The sequence below is a fragment of the Acanthisitta chloris genome, unplaced genomic scaffold (assembly GCF_000695815.1).
Source record: "Acanthisitta chloris isolate BGI_N310 unplaced genomic scaffold, ASM69581v1 scaffold521, whole genome shotgun sequence".
Taxonomy (NCBI): Eukaryota; Metazoa; Chordata; class Aves; order Passeriformes; family Acanthisittidae; genus Acanthisitta; species Acanthisitta chloris.
The window spans coordinates 210,537-226,927 of NW_008657434.1; the positions used below are offsets into that span (position 1 = coordinate 210,537).

At 38.0% G+C, this 16,391-nt stretch overlaps 1 protein-coding gene across 1 annotated transcript in view; it reads right to left on the reverse strand.

The window, feature by feature from the left end:
- UBE3D (ubiquitin protein ligase E3D) overlaps positions 1-16,391 on the reverse strand; it is a gene marked incomplete at its 5' end in the record, with an annotated part of 48,167 nt that overhangs the window by 19,968 nt on the left and 11,808 nt on the right. Inside the window, one exon of the mRNA XM_009084692.1 lies at positions 11,189-11,358. Coding sequence (XP_009082940.1) covers positions 11,189-11,358 — 170 coding nt within the window. The remainder of the gene's footprint in view (positions 1-11,188; positions 11,359-16,391) is intronic.

Sequence of the window (16,391 nt, forward strand, 5' to 3'; positions counted from 1 at the left end):
TCTGGCCCTTTGTAAAATATCCTTCCAAAAATATTAGGTTCAATTCTTCTAATTTAATTAAATGGTTTAATTTTACATCAGATTTTTAATTTTAAAGCCTGTTGAAACAGTTTCATTTCCCAATTACTGAAAGAAAACAAGAGGGAGTTGAACATAAAAGTGTCTCATGAAATACAGCCCACTTAATTCTCCTTCTAGAGCGTCCTAGGAGAGGCAAGTAGGGGGATGCTAAACTGAGGTCCCACCAGTGGTATACATGTGCAAAAATTACCTCTCAGAGAAAGAACAGAGATTTGGGTGCTGAAGAATGAGGTTAAGGAATCAGATTAATTGTACAAGAGAATTAATCTTCCTGCTAGGGAATGAGGTATGTCTTTTTCACCTTCTGCTTTTTCTTCAGTGTTGCAAGTGGTTTCCTTCTATCAATGATAAAAGTTTTCCACTGCTGGTTCCTAGTATAGTGAAATGGCCTTAAAATTCAAGAGGTGCTATCACTCCACTTTGCTTTTTATATTAGTGGTTAATAGTAACTTTGGCTTTGCAGTAAAAGAATTCAGAAGGAAGATCCCTCATACTTTTCTCCATGATTTCAGCTCTACATTTATCAAATTCTCTTAGTTTTCAAAGCACACTGGATTGTCTGAAGAGCAACTTTGCTCTGCATGGCTAAACATCGGAAAGTTTTTGTCTTTAATAAGGGCTTAGATAAATAATTCTTAATCCCAGTGGGCCTTGTTAGAGGAACATCATGATTTTTTTATACTTCCTTATGAGTTTTTGGGGGAAAAAAATTGTCAACACATCAGTCTGAGCTTATGCAGACTAATGGGACCTTAGAGAAGGGACTGTTGAAATTCAGGCATCTAGCCATTAGAAACAGATTTATAGATGCAATTATGATAAATCAGCATAGGTTTATTAAGTAATGATTAATTTCTTTAAAATGTAGTAGTTACAGATGAAAATAGAATACATTCAGAACTGATGCTTAACTGCTGTAAAGCTGGTGTGACCTGCTGTTTCTAAGCACTGTGAGCACACTGGGAGGTGTTTGCATCACTCAGTTTTAGGTCGTCAGTGACCTGATGGATGAGCAGGATAGAGATAGCTGATGAAGAGACTAGTCTCAGCTGTTGACCCTGCCTGGACATCTGAACTGCTCATCACTCATTGCCTAAACTGCTGTGGTTCACTGTGCAGTGTCTTTAAGCAATCCGAAAATGGCAACAATTTACCTTCAACCATATGCTCTAAACTGTAGTGGTTGAAGACTTGACTGTGAAGTGGCTCAGATGTCTGTGCTGCAAAAGCAGGACAAACAGCTGGTGCCATAACCTCACTGAAAAGCAGGGTTGGCTTCAGTGAGACAATCTGACAAAGTTTCTCATCTAGGCAGTGGAGGGAGAGCAGCAGAGAGGTGGTACCCCCCATGGGCAGGCAGCAAACCCAGTAAGCAATGTGGTATGCCCTAGACTTGTTACTAGTGGTCACACCACTGTCCCCATTAAAGGCCCTAACAACAAACCAAAGCATTAGGCACTAAGTAGAAAATATGGTCTATGATATGAGCCCACAGAGCTCACAGCTGATCTATCACTTACTAGGACAGAGCTGCCTATTGAAACTTCTAGGTGAATGATGTGAGCTGTACTCATGTTAGATGTTAGTATCTTCCCAGCAGATCTCTCCAAGTGCCTACCTCCCCCTGCTCCTCACTACTGCTGGTGCACCAAAGAGCCACCTCAACACTGGCACCTAGTACCAGAGGGATGATGTCTTTGATACCCTGTCTTAACAGTACTGAAACAGATGTGTGTTCAGGGCTGTAGACTAGCAACATCAGTAGCACTTATTTTGGCAGCATAATAAACCAGGCAAGTGGTGGAGAAAAATTTAGAAAAACAATCAAATTAAATCAAAGTTGAATGAACCAATGATCTCTAGGACCAGTGATGGGACAGCAGTGCTGCTGCCCCGTACCTAAAGCCCTGAGTTCCCTGGTCACAGCATAAAGCACTTCCCTGGATGTTCTCATGGAAGTTATTCCTACCAGCTGTGCCATGTGAAGATATGCACATGCTCCATAAACCTTCACTCCCTTTTAAAGTCCTATTATACCAACAGGGGGCCATTTCTGAAGTTTAAATGGGTTTTCAAAACAATATAAAGCTGAAAATGTTTTCTGGCCTCTGATTTTTAAACCTCTGGGTAAAATTAAATCTCTTCCACAGTGCTGTTGATATTCCATATAGAAGTACTTACAAATACCAGGCACTCCAGAACATTATGTCTGAATCCAAAGGGAGAAGTTATCCTGCTGTACAAAAAAATCCTGTAATCACTGTTCACAAAAAGCTCTCAGCTTGCTGCTTTAGAGTGTTGTTTTTTTCCTGATGTACTGACTTCAGAAGAGAAGGAAATTCAGTATTTCAAGATGCAATTACGTGCAGCAAAGTAAGGAACACCACAAATCACAGAACTGGTTGATCCTGAATTTGCTGACAGTGAAATTTATTATTTCTACTCATTCAATCCAAACCACTGCCAACCAAAATCCTAATGACTAAAGTTAGAATTTCACATATGCCATATTTTCCCTTTCACACTGAAACATAATTTTAATGGGAGAGTTTATTTTTAGCATTTTCCCTCTTCACAAAAAAATTGTACTCTTGGCAAAAATTGTACAGATGCTCACTCTATGCAGGTATTAACACAACACTGACATCAAAGTATCAGGTGTGGTTACAAGTCAAATTTAATAAGCAATTAAATCCTAAATAAATAAAACCAGCAGTCAAAAGCACAGCTTCCTCTCTTAAAATAAACTTCAAGTAAATGTAAAATCATAAACTGGTATAGAAACATTTTTTTACAGATTTTACTACAGCCCACTTTGGAAACTCACAGCAGATTGATTGTCAGTCTGGAAAGATCAGTTTTCCACTAGCCCCTTTTCCCTGTCCTCAGTCAGCATGTGTCCTCACACGTCTGTCAGTTTTCCTCTGTGCAGGGAAATACTCTTCCATAAATAACTTCTCCACCCTTCACAAAACTGTCCCTAGTTTTAACACCTCCTCTCTTCAGAGCTAATTCCCAAGTTTTCCCTTTCAGCTATTCTGAAGCTTTCCCCTTCTGTTATGGCAGAGACTGAACAGTGCCTGCATAATCCATGCTGATGCTGATGGAGCCTGGCACAGCACCTCTGCAGAGCTGTCCAGAGTCCTGCTGTCCTGCTGCAGACACGAAGCAGAGCTGGAGCAATCTCCCAGGCCACACACACCACCCTTCTGAGACAGCACCGTGGGGGCTGCACTGCACACACACAGACCTCAACACAGTCAGACCAGTGAGCACAGATTATTTTGGCTCTTTAATTTAGTTTTATGAGCTTGTCTCAGCTTAGAAGCATGAGAGGAAGACATACAGTGGCAAGAGGATGAAGCCAGGCTGTTCTTACTGGTGCCAAGCAATAGGACAAGAGGCAATGGGCAGAACCTGATGCACGGGAAGTTCCACCTGAACACAAAGAAAAACTTTACTGTGCGAGTGACCACACATTGGAAAAGACTGCCCAGAGAGGTCATGCAATCTCCTTCACTGGAGATATTCAAGAACCATCTGGACACAACCCTGTGCCACATGCTCTAGGATCACCCTACTTGAGCAAGGAGGTTGGACCAGTGCTCCCTTTCAACATTTCCCATTCTGATTCTGTAATAGGTACCACTTATTATGCCTATTAGCTATACAAATTATTTAATTTATAGCTCAAGGCCAGTGTTCAGAGCAGCCAGCATGAGAATTGCTTGTTCTGTTTTGATGCTACAGCATGCAAAATAAACAACCAGCAGAAATATCCTATTGTTGTCACACACACACAAATGGAAATATCCTGACCAACTTCACAAATTAGCCTTTCTTGGTCTCAAGTCATACATTCCAAATTTGCTTTAGCCTTACTGACTTAAGAAGTATTTCAAGTAAAATTGTCATCCTAAAAAACTCTGTTAATCTAATTACTGTTGGTTTACACAGCCTAACATGGAGAAATACAATGGAAACAACAAATGCCAATTAATGTAAAACAGGCCAAGATCCTAAAATTCAATAAATCAAGTTTTGAGGTTTAAGTAGTTCATGTCAGCAATCTATCCAACAGGCTCTTATAAGTTCTATTTTTTCACTCTTGGCTCGTTATTTGCTTCCTGCCTGCACAAATAGGACCTGTCATTTAAAAGGCAGTACAGGAGTTGAGCACTTACCATTCCCAAGTGACCCCGACCGTCTTTGTAAGTTTATGAGAAACAAATTGTAAGCCTTCAAGTGGAAATCTCTATAGCAGGATGTACAATTAGAAAATCATCCTCAACGGATCATCACAATCGCATTTAGGCTATTTGCCTTTCAAAAATGCAGTGTTACAAGGAAAACAAAATGAATATAATATACATATATATGGGAAGACTTGAATAGGTGTGACATTGATATCCTTCCAGCAAACTGGCCAGTAAATCTAACCCCTAAATGTAATCAGCAAGAACACTGCACGCTGTAGTTTAGGATCCCTATGTCCATTCAGCTGGTGTGAACGCAGAATTGCTGTTTGCTAAATCCCCACTCCTAGATCTAGCAGGACATCAGTTCAGAAGAGGTTAAAAGAGTACTGCACATCAGTAGTGAACCTCTGGAATTTGCAGTTACAAGAGACTGTGGAGGTAGATAGCACCACTAAGGTCAAAAAGTATTTATTCAAACAGATGTTCAAAAGATGAATGAACCGATAGTAAAGGAAATAGCCAGGGCTGTACCCTCTAACATCCTTAGTACAACAACTACAGAGCTGAGCAGTACAAGAAAATGCTGGGGCTCACACACTACTACTCTAAAGAACATTTCTGGATGTCAGAGGGAGTGTGCTGCGCTAGATGTTACACTGCTCTGACTCATCATGGCATTTTTTACATTCCTATCATTTTATAAAAGTGGAATTAACTACCTGGCAATGCAGTTGTTTCAGACTACATATCTTAAATTAGTTTCAGATAGTCTTGCTATCTGATTTTTTTTCCCATCCAACTTAACATTTCTCTTATTACCAATCCTAAGATTCCCAAAAGAGTTGAACTACAGCAGCATGAACCAAAGAGATATGAGAACTACCAATATTGTGCTTACCTGAATTGCAGTTTTACAAATAAATATGAATATGGAAAAAAAGATATAAAGCCTGAATTGCATTTTTTGTTCTACCATGTTACAGAATCACGAATCCTGACTGAAATGCATATTAGATGTGATAGATCTTTATAGCATATTTATGGTTTTTTCTAAAAAAAAAAAAAAAAAAAAAAGAGACCTTAAGAAGTAACTAAGCAATAGTACTTAGAGCCATTTTCTTATTTTGACATTGCCAATTGCTATGTATATAGCACTTAACACTTCTAATGCAGAGTACAACAGCAGTACCCTGCAAGGTGAGCACTGGCACATCAGGACCTTTCATGCTACACAAGACAGACAAGTTACTGGTCAGATTATGAACAAATGGCTACGTGATTTGGGATTGTAAATCCACTTTTAAAAAACCAGTCAGAATCCTTCCTCCTCCGACTTCAATGCTAAATTTCAAATGATGAGCAAAAAAAGGCAACCTAGGAAAAAAGTCCAGCTGAAATGATAACGTGAGCAAAATTTTTGAGCAAAAACATGAGACCTTATTTGGCAGACAAAGGGTTCATTCCAACATTTTTCTCTCCTTCAGTTAGTACTTGTAAGACTATTTAAAATTGGAAAGATTAGATACTAAAAATAATGACAGCTCCGAAAAGCTGAAAAGATGTATCAGACTTGTGTTTAGGAACAAGAATTATGTTCCTGGATAACTACCATAAAAGGATGCTGCATTTGGCAAGTCTAGTTTCAATAAACAAGAAAGTCAGAATATTTCTCCTGATACTTCAAAGCTGCATACATGTTTTCCTAGAGGTGAGAAAGGATGTTTCCAGTACTGAAGAGAAGTCTGTTCTTCCAAAGAACAATCTCTAGCTACTATTAAAAATGTTCTCAGCTGAATCTTTTATCTCTTCCTCCAAGCTTTGGCCCAAGCATTTAAAGTTCATGAGGCTTGTAGCTTCCATACGCTGCATAGCAAACTCTGAAAAGTATTTTTTTCCTTCCTGTCCCAAACCCCTGACTGGCACCAGAATGCATCTTTCACAGATTTTGGCCTGACTCCTCAGTCAGGTCTTTTCAGGGAACCTACCCCACCTGTGGTGTCAGTTCTCTTAACTCTATACTGTGACAGAATTCAAGAAGGGACCAGGAAAAATATTATCTAAAACAAAACAGATCTCTTATGCTCCACTTACAATCACACCCATTCCTTTAATCATTCCAGGTATACAGAAATCAGCTTAAAGAGAGCACAGAACAGTGACACACTGGTCACTCCTCAGTCAGCTCTTGATCTGTGTGCTCCCATGTGTTTTCTACAGGCAAGAGTTACTGAAACACTAGGAAAAGGCACTCTATTTCAGACACAAAAATCAATGAAATAGGACACAATTTGATGTTTTTATGGGGTGAATTACTCTAGAGTCATATACAGAATGAAAGCCATTCTTGGGACAAATAAACAACATTCTGGAATACATCAGTAACAGCTTCATAAACAGCTCACTATACACGGACTGTAATAAAAGCACTAGGACTCAAAAACTCCAGGTTTTCAGCCAGAAACTCCATTTTCTAGTTTATTCTGTCCCTCTAAAGCTAATAAAATGAACAATTTCTGGAAGTAATTTTTCAACTTCAAATTACAAGCAGCAACTTCTTTCATAGAAGAAGCCTTCTGCAAAAGCTGTAAAGCATGCAGAGACCCTAGATGCACATGAAATATAAAAAGCTATCAATGACCTTTTGACAAAGCTTTGCCTAGCACACTCCTATAAAGGGACAAGTGCTCTTTTCCTCTAACTGTACTTTCAGACATATTTGCTGAGATCAAATTATGGTTGAATTGCCATGTAACAGTATTTTCAATTTTCTTCATGCATTTTTACAACACTCTCACTTCAGCAGTATTTACCATTATCACTCCCGGCAGTCAAGGTTGTTTGCATAAGGTGTTGTTTGCCAAGAACCTGTTACTTGAAAGGAAGACCTCTTCCATCTGCACAGCAGGTTTGTAGGTGGAGAAAAGGAGCCTTGCTGAGAGAAAAGTGGAGGGAACCAACATAATCACATACACATGATCCATAAATATCTAAGTAAGAACAGAGCAGAAAATGCATGAAGCATCTTCCTCTAATGGAACTCAACTACATTCATAAGGTACTTTTTCACAGCTGACAAGCAGAAATGACAGCATGCAATTTCAACTAGTTGGTTGGACAAGGATTGTCATAAAGCTCCCTCAAAGGCTGAAAGCCTAACTGTATGTGGACCTCCCCAGAACTTGAGTTATCACACATAACACACACAAGTGTTTCCAGCCCTGTTTAACTGCTGAAGGAGTAAGATACAAATCATTACAACACTTAAAAGCTACCCTCAAGAAGATCAGAGGAAAACAGCTCTGCAAGGAGAAGTGCCAAGAACTATACTATAAATAGCATACACCCAAACATATTTTAACTTCACAATACCTTAAAAGCTACTGAATGTTCTTAAGCAATGCCATCCACAGAGAATACCCAGAGCACAACTGTTAAGAATTCCAAAGGTATATGGAGAGAGGCTCCACATCAGTTGTTCTAAGTTTGGTCCTATCCCATATCTCAGTCACTCTCCCAGATATTGGAGCAAGAGAAATGCTTCCTCCTTCCACAGACAACATGGAGCTGGGAAGGGCCATCAATAGGCCACATGTCGGAAACAAAAATGGCCATGGCCAAGAGACAAAAAGGTCCTCAACAAAATTAGGATGTAATTCGACAAAGGAAACCTGCATAAATACAGAGAGGAAGGCTGTTTATTAGACTGCAATCCACTGAAAAGGATCTGATGGTCAACACAGATCAACGAATTGACCATCAAATCAGCATGTTATTGATGCCACACAAGGAGTAATCACCTTTGCAGCAATGTTCAGCTAACTCAGACCACAGCTTTGTTACAGTAGGGTTCAGGATCAGCCACCCCTAAACAGCTATCACTCCAAATGGGTAATTACCACTCAGCAGCCACGAATGAACCATGGACAGTTATCCTACTCAAATACTTTTTTCCTTTGCATTGTGAACACTTAGAGTAGCACTCAATGTAAGGTACAGGTGATAGATATGCTAGTGATTTACTGAAAGAAAGAGAGTCCTGGTCAAGGGCATAATTCCTAGTTTAAGGAGAAAAAACACTTCCGTATCTGAGGAAGAGAAATAAACATTAAGTTAATTACAAAGAATCGAAAAACTGTGTTCTGAATAAAGGAGCAATAATAGGAGTTTTAGAGTGAGACAATTTCTTCTAACACCCCCAAAGTCTTGATAAGAAAGATGACATATAAAAGCTACTACATTCCCCTCAAGAGAAATATTCAAGTGCATCCCAAGGAATCTGAACTTAAGGGTTACTTCAAGAACGGGTGCCTGAACGTGAGTTAAGGCAATCCCAGTCAGACTCTTTAGCAGCAGCAGTTTGCCAAGGGAGAATTTCACAAAGCCTGAGACCTCAGCTGCTACTGTAGAATCATGTATTTATCTCAGAATAAGTAGCTTTATGCTTGTATAAGTAGACTAAGTACAGATTTTGTTGTGTTTCTTAACCCACATTTTACAAATATGTGATTACATTACTATATTTAGATGTTCCAAACAATACTTTTACTTCTGGTTTACATTAATCTTTCTTAACCTATGGCCCAGCTACCCAGCACGAACTCCGCAGTGTCCACAGGTAAGAAAAGTGCTTTCCCTCCCACTGCACAGATCAGGTTCTGGCACTGCAGGAATCAGACAGCACCCAAATGTACCCAGGGAATCACTCTCTGACATGCAATGGGATACTAGAGTGCATGTTTATCCCTTGCAGCTACTGGGGTCTGCTGGGGGTCATGCTCACATCCAGACCTGCTGATTCCTTCCCACACAGGAGGTGTCCTTGCTTGCTCTCCAGTCATGGGGAGCAGCCCATGGGCTCTGAAACCTTTACATTATTTCAAAGGCAGGTGCACGTGTAGAAGCAAGCAAGGCAAGTATTGCAATTATTATTGGAATGTGGGTACCTAAAACATTTGGAACTTGCACTATTCAAAAAAACAAACACTTGTTCAGAATTCTTGAATTAATATTTGAGATCTAACTGCAAACACGTTGCATTAACTAAGTCGTACTGATTATTGGCATTTTTGCTTCTGCTGTGTTTACATTTCTGTGCAGTACAGAAAGACTTCAGTCTTATTGCAGATACAAATACAGAAAGACTTCAGTCTTACTGCACAGATCCAGGTAGTACCTCGAGCCAATGGATAAATGAATTAGTGGGAACAGATTGAAATGCTAATGTCCTTTTTACTGTTCTTTACTAGAAATATAAAAGTGGGGAAACAATACTAAACCAAGAGTTACTTTGGTTTCTGAACCTTAAAAAGAATCCTCTGTTCTTTCTCTTCTATTGTTGCATTTGTCCAGGGACTGGACAGGGAAAATGTCAATTACTGTCAGGGGAGAATTAAAACCTCACTCCAAAACCCCAAAGATACACACAAAGAAATCGTCAGAAACAAGTGATTTGTAAGAAGTCTGTCTGGGGAAATGGAAAGAACTGAGTATAATCTCACAGTAAAATGCTGCTGCTGAGAACTCCATTCAAGAAAAGCATTTGTGAATGTTAGGCAAATGACTAAGTAGATACGACTTTTATCTCAATAACATGTCAGGGTAATCAAACATGTGCTAAGGTAATCAAATCTTCTCAGTGATAAAGATGTGAATTTGAAGAGCAAAACTGTAAGTTACACTTCTGTAAGACTTAAGACTGGTAGGTGAATATCTTTCATTTTAAAGCAGGTAGTGGTTCTTGCAGTATCTCCCACTCTCAGAATAAGCAGTTTCAATGATAATACTATTTTGCTCACTAAATCACCTTTAGATCACAGAGGTTTTCCAATGCCAGCTTCTGAGGCTATTACATTAATAAAGCTACTATTTTTCTCTTACCTGAGTAATATTTACAATGCAGAATGACTTTTTCTCTAAATATTAGAATTTTGCATTCTCTACCTATGTCAGAGTTTATTTCAGCTATTCAATATTGGATCTGTTTGAAAAATAAAAAGGATATGCTTGGCAGCATTCAGGATAAACATACTATGATGAATCACATATGCTTGTAAGCTGAATGTTTCTCCTGCAAAACCTTTGTTGTACATTTTTCTTGTACTTTTATGCGGAATTGGACTATAAATTAGTTGTGTATTTACTGAGTCTGGAGGAAATGTCTTCTAAATTTTAAATACATCCATACCTATTTAAATCTTTCATCTAGTTTCCAGTAGTTTAAAGAAAAAAACAAAACAACAAACCACTATTTAAGTGTGACTTGTACAAAATCAATGCTTTCTTTTCTATCACTGCAGAAACAAAAGCAGAAAATTATGCTAAAAATCACACTCCATCACCTGCAAACATTGGAGCCATTGTTTAATCGATATTTTCTTATCTTTGCTCTCCAACAGATAAAGGCTTTAACATGTTATGCAGTGTATGTTTTTCATAATGTTGAATTCAAAGCTTGCCGAAATCAAATTTTTTCTTTATGAGGTCTCCAGTAGACTTGGAAACATCCAAGAAAAACATTTATATGACACTGAACTCTACTACTTTCCTTACCACTTCTCTTTCCCCTTCCCTCAGGGCCCTGCTTCTTTTTCAAATAATGCCACCACTGGGCTAAAAGCAAATTAAATTTAAACACTAATACCTAAGTTATCTACATATGCCCTTAGAAACAACATAACTCTTTGGTCTGTATTTTAATATTACAGTACAAAAATTTAACTGTCTCTCTGGCTGCAACAGATACCAAATACTACCCCTCTGGCATTTTGCTTAAAAAATAAATTTTAAAAGTATGCAAATTCAAAGAGGTAAATATCTGAGATTAATAGACTGTCCAAAGAACATCAAAGACGTATTAATGCAAAGCAAATCAAAGACCAGAACCTGAGTTCAGAAAAGGTTGTACTTACTCCTTATTCCTGCATTTAATGCACGGTTGGTAAAGGACTTTGACAGCATTCCAGGTCCCCACTGGCCCAGAGCTAGGCAGTAAAATATCTCCAAATGGTGTAAAAACACTGTGGGAAGAGGAACTTCCTTGAGACTCCACCAGCAATGTGTCAGAATTTAAAAGCCATATCTGTAAATGAAGAAATAATTTATTTTACTGTAGATTACATCAACTTCAACTTGTTACTTTACTCCAATCCTAAATCAGCTGATACTGAAGCCACATTCTTACCAAGTTTCTAACAAAGTCTGAACAGACATAAACGGACATGTTATTGTTCAGCACAGTCTGCACAGCCTCTAGTGGAGAAAAAAGGGTTAATACAATAAAATGATGCCTGATTTATCAGTCACTCTTAAGATCATTTCTGTGAGGTTGTCTCTTTTTGTGATTGTAGCACATTCCCTTTTATATTGACAAAAGAAACAGTCCCAAATCATCTCTTTCAGTACCAGATGGTTTATCTCTCCAATTTCATATTTTTTAGGAGTTAGACAAGCATATGGTGTTGAGCAACTGAGGGCTAAAGTCAGGGAACTGAAAAACTGCCCACTAGAACTGCCAAAAATTGAGGATTTTTAGAAGCAGCCTGGTAGTTATGACTGGATGGAGCTAAGACATGCAAGGAAAAAGACAGCAATTAACATGGTGTAAAAGGATTGTTAGGATTTACAAATGACTGGAACAGATCCTTACTTGGAAAATAAATCCTTATCAAATTTCATAATAGGCAGAACTACTTGCTCAGAGCAATTCAAGGAATATTTACTGGGGAGAGTTTTGAGAAATGGGAACTTTTTGCATCACATTATAGATCTTATTCAATCTTTGTGTGATTGGGCACCAGTATTCTGACTTGGACCCAGGGCTTTCATGCTAAGCACTGTATAAAAAACATCAGGCTCTTCCTTTATTCAGAGCCTGCAGTAGTGAAGTGATCTGAGTTACCAATGGAAATCAATTTTTACAAGTCCTGAGCCTGTATGAAATGTTTCTATATGAAATATTTATCGTAGAAAACAGGATTTATGCAGTGCTGCTCACTAGAGAGCAATCTTCTGCTTCTCATGATCTAATCAGCTTCAAGTAAAACAAGTTACATGATGTTAGGTAGCAGACACATGATATCCCCTGTGGAGGGAGAAAGGCACTACTAACAGGACACACAGTATATGTTGTAATTGAATGTGACAGACACAATTTATCAGAGCCCAAGGCTCAGAACATTACAGTGGAAGCTTCATAAAGAAGGAATGAGATATATTGATAAAGATATCTTGGGAGGGGGTGGGAGGAGGAAAATCACTTTAGCATATGCACATAAATGATGACAAGCAACTGCACTTGGCTTAGCAAGTGGCTGTTCATCAGTTTTGCTCTGGTAACTCACTGTACACATTTACAGCCTAAACTGGAAAATATACCTCATTAGCTAGGACCATTACACAAGGTGCTCTAAGCCAAGTGCTGAAGAGGTGCTGCAGAAAATGGTGAAAAAAGAGAAGTGTCCTATACACACAGGCCACTGCAAACACATTTAATTCTAACTAAAGAGAGTTTCCACCTTTTGAAATTACTAACAATTCCCCATGAAGGAGCTTCCTCGGACGTTTTTCAGAAGGGGAATATCTTTCAAACTAGTCTAGGAACAACGTACCAATAGCTGTCTGCTCTTTTCAGGATCCTTCTGCAATTTGCCTTAGAGAAAGCAACCAAAGCATTTAATTTGCAACACGGTCCATCTGAAAAGCAATTCTTTCTACTACAAGTGTTGATATGTGGCATCTGACACTCAGGTTCTACCACTTGTTCAGAGTATGTCTTTGTCTCAACAGCAATGCAACAGATCTGTATTCATAATTTAGCACACAATACAGAGAAAGTAAATGAATCTTTGGGGATGGAAGGCCTCCTGGCCATGAAAGAATCAACTTCTGAACTACATTTACTTCTTTAGGTAGTGTTTTCATTCTTTTCCTCATGCATGAATTATTTTTTGATCTTGCTTTCAGTCTGAATGAACACCCAGACTCGGTGTGTTGACTCATAGCAGTTTATATATGTTATTTCTGGCTAACACAGTCTCATATTTTGATCTGTGCTTTCAGCTATGTTACTCACAAAATGCAATCTTTCCTTCCTTTCTACCACTTGTACAGCACAGATTGCACAACCAAATTCCTTCCACATTAACACCAGTAAGAAAAGAAGCTTTACAGAAAGATAAATATATAAAGTTTAGAATTAATTCATAGTGCACACTAATGACCTTTTCTGACATGACAGCATCAGGATAAAGTACTTGGGGTTCCCTTGGTATTTTATTCATTATTTTCTTTTGGTTTTAAAACACTTTATCAATAAACTTCAAAGATGTTCTTAGGAGAAAAGCTCACTTATACTTCATAGGACTTGATCCAAACAGGTGAAATACTACAATTTACATTCTGTCATCAGTCTCCTAAAATCTCAACCTGTGTGTCCAGCATCAATTTGTGGACAATTAGGCATCAATTTGAATTTAACATGGGTAAAAAAACCCACTTTAGTTCTTCCTTGCTGGTTCTTTCTTAGTTATTGCAGACATTGCCATTACTTTCATCATCACAGGTCACTAATGCAAACACCTATCATTACAGCTACTTTGTCCTCACATTCAGACTGTTCAGGTAAAGATGTGGTTTCCTCATACTTCACAGAAAAATGAAGCTCTCCAAGGAGCTGGGTAGCTAAGTCTCAACAATGTTAACATCTCACTTTGACCACTGCAACATCCACCCCCTCTCCAAACATAGCAAATGCAAATTTATTCTGCTCATGCCCTTCAAGACATGGTCCAAGAGTCAGTATCTGACTGACGGGTCTCTCCCAGTTTGGTACATATTAATTTTATTCCAATATCTTCCCACTCCCTTGCCATTAACTCCTGAAATAGAAACTGCCTTACTTTCAAGGCATTTTACAGCCTAATCCAACTCCAAAAAACATCTTTCATTCAGTACTGAAAGACTGGAGACAGCATCCAAACACTCCAAACTCTACCACACTCCTTTTGATTTTCACAGATTTTTCAACTTTCAGGGTTTTATCAGGTTGATCCCATCCATGAGAAGAATTTCCTCTATCTATCCAGAAAACTAATTATTTACCTCTTTCAAACCTATACCTTTTTACAGTACAGAAAAAACCAGACATCTATTAAGATGCTGCTGTGCCAGCCAATAATGTACCATTTTGCTTGTGCTCTCCTCACTATCCATTTGCTGTCCCCCTCTTATTCTTAGCTTGTAAATCATGCAACTGCAAGGTAGGGAACCCTTCACCAGTAGAGCAAAGAGAGGAGGTAATTAATTCATTCACCTTTTACAGAATGTGAAGAGGGCAGAGATATAGTTAGGATAAAGAAGGAAATCTGTATGTACCACCTTTTTTTCCTGAGACAAAGAAACTTTTATTTACTGACATCCTTAAAAAAAAAAACCAACGTGAGTAGTACATAACTTAAAGAACAGAACAAATGTAACTCAAACAATAGAACTCATTATATCTGCAAATAACATAACTGCTAATGTTAAGTGATACATACAGAAGAAATAAAGAAAATGAGTATATGTAATATTTGTGGGTTTAAAAAAAATTTAAAAGACTTGTGAGGAGCCTTAACCTTAATGCACATGAATGCCTCAGCTGTGTGCATTCATGTATGTAAACACAAACACTGTGAACTAGAATCCTTAGCTCATTATCAAAACAAAGGAGTAGGACAGCTGATTCATGATGCATTAGTGATGAGAATACTTGTGCAACTTGGATGTACTCATAGCCTCAAGCACTTGCATTTTTTACTGTTTAGCTGTTGACAATCATTCACATAAACAGTGCTTACATTATACTTGTTTCCACAAGGCCTCTGAGTCCTAAGACTTGAGCTATGACTGCAGAACACCTGTTTATTTGTGCATAGTGGTCAGAACCTCAGCCTAGACAGGAGTAATGGCCTTATGATGTTAAAGACAAAAAAAACCCAAACCCAACCCAAGAAACTAATAACTAACTAATGAAAAGGAAGGGGTGCCAAGCAGAAGTCATCCCCTATCTAATTGAGCCTGCTCCTCTAATTGATATATCAGCAAAAATGCAACTCAAAGCTAGGAGTAATGGCAATCTATTACATACAGTGATTTTTCTGTTAGAAAATAACCAGTTTGTTCTATCTAAGCTACTAGACTTCAGCACCAGAATTTAGGTAACTTGGAAACACATAAGCTACAAGAGAAAATCACAACAATTTTTTATGACTCCTCAGTTAGATTATACATAGTGACAGTTATGGGTCTGCTCATGAGACCTTAATTTTATCATCAAAAAAGAGGTGCTTCTCAGTGGTTGCACAAATGTTTTCTTAGCTCTAAAATTTATTTAAAAGCCACAGGTATACACTTTCCTCAGCCTCTGGATGTTTGGAAATTGTAGAACTCGGACAATGCATACATAAAACTGTTTATGGAATTAGATTGCCTCAAGAAAGTGCACCTATATGTTTATCCAGGCCAAGAATCTACAATCATGCATTTCTTTATTGTTGTGTCTATGAAGTATTTGTATAAACTGCATAAATACAAACTCTATACCTATATTTAGTTCAGGAATAAAAGAAAACATCCCTAGTTATAACAAGTGTATGGTACTAAGATAATCCCTATCCATCTAAAAGGTTTAAGGAATCTAGCTGTCACTATTTAAATATCAAGCTTAACCAAGTTTAACAGCATTAGAACATTAAGTATAACAGGCAATTTTATTTTTGTTGGCACTTTGCTTCACAATGCAGTGTACTGACTGTATTAGTAGTCTCTGCTGATTTAAGACAATACTTGTGAAAGATGCTATACAATTTGATTCACTTCTGGTGATTAAACACAAGAAGCACTGGAGCGAAAAGATGTGATATGGATTAAAAAGTCAAAACTTTAGCTTTTCATGTTTTCTGAATACAAACCAGTGTTATTTTTGGTGCATCTGTATACTTTCATTACTACATGTACATCTACTCAGATTAAAAAACTCAAAGATTTTCTTGCTTGAACTACTTCAGGAATCTGAATTTGTTAATTTTCTATAAATATACAATAGTGAAGAGCACAAATGATACATTTTAGGAC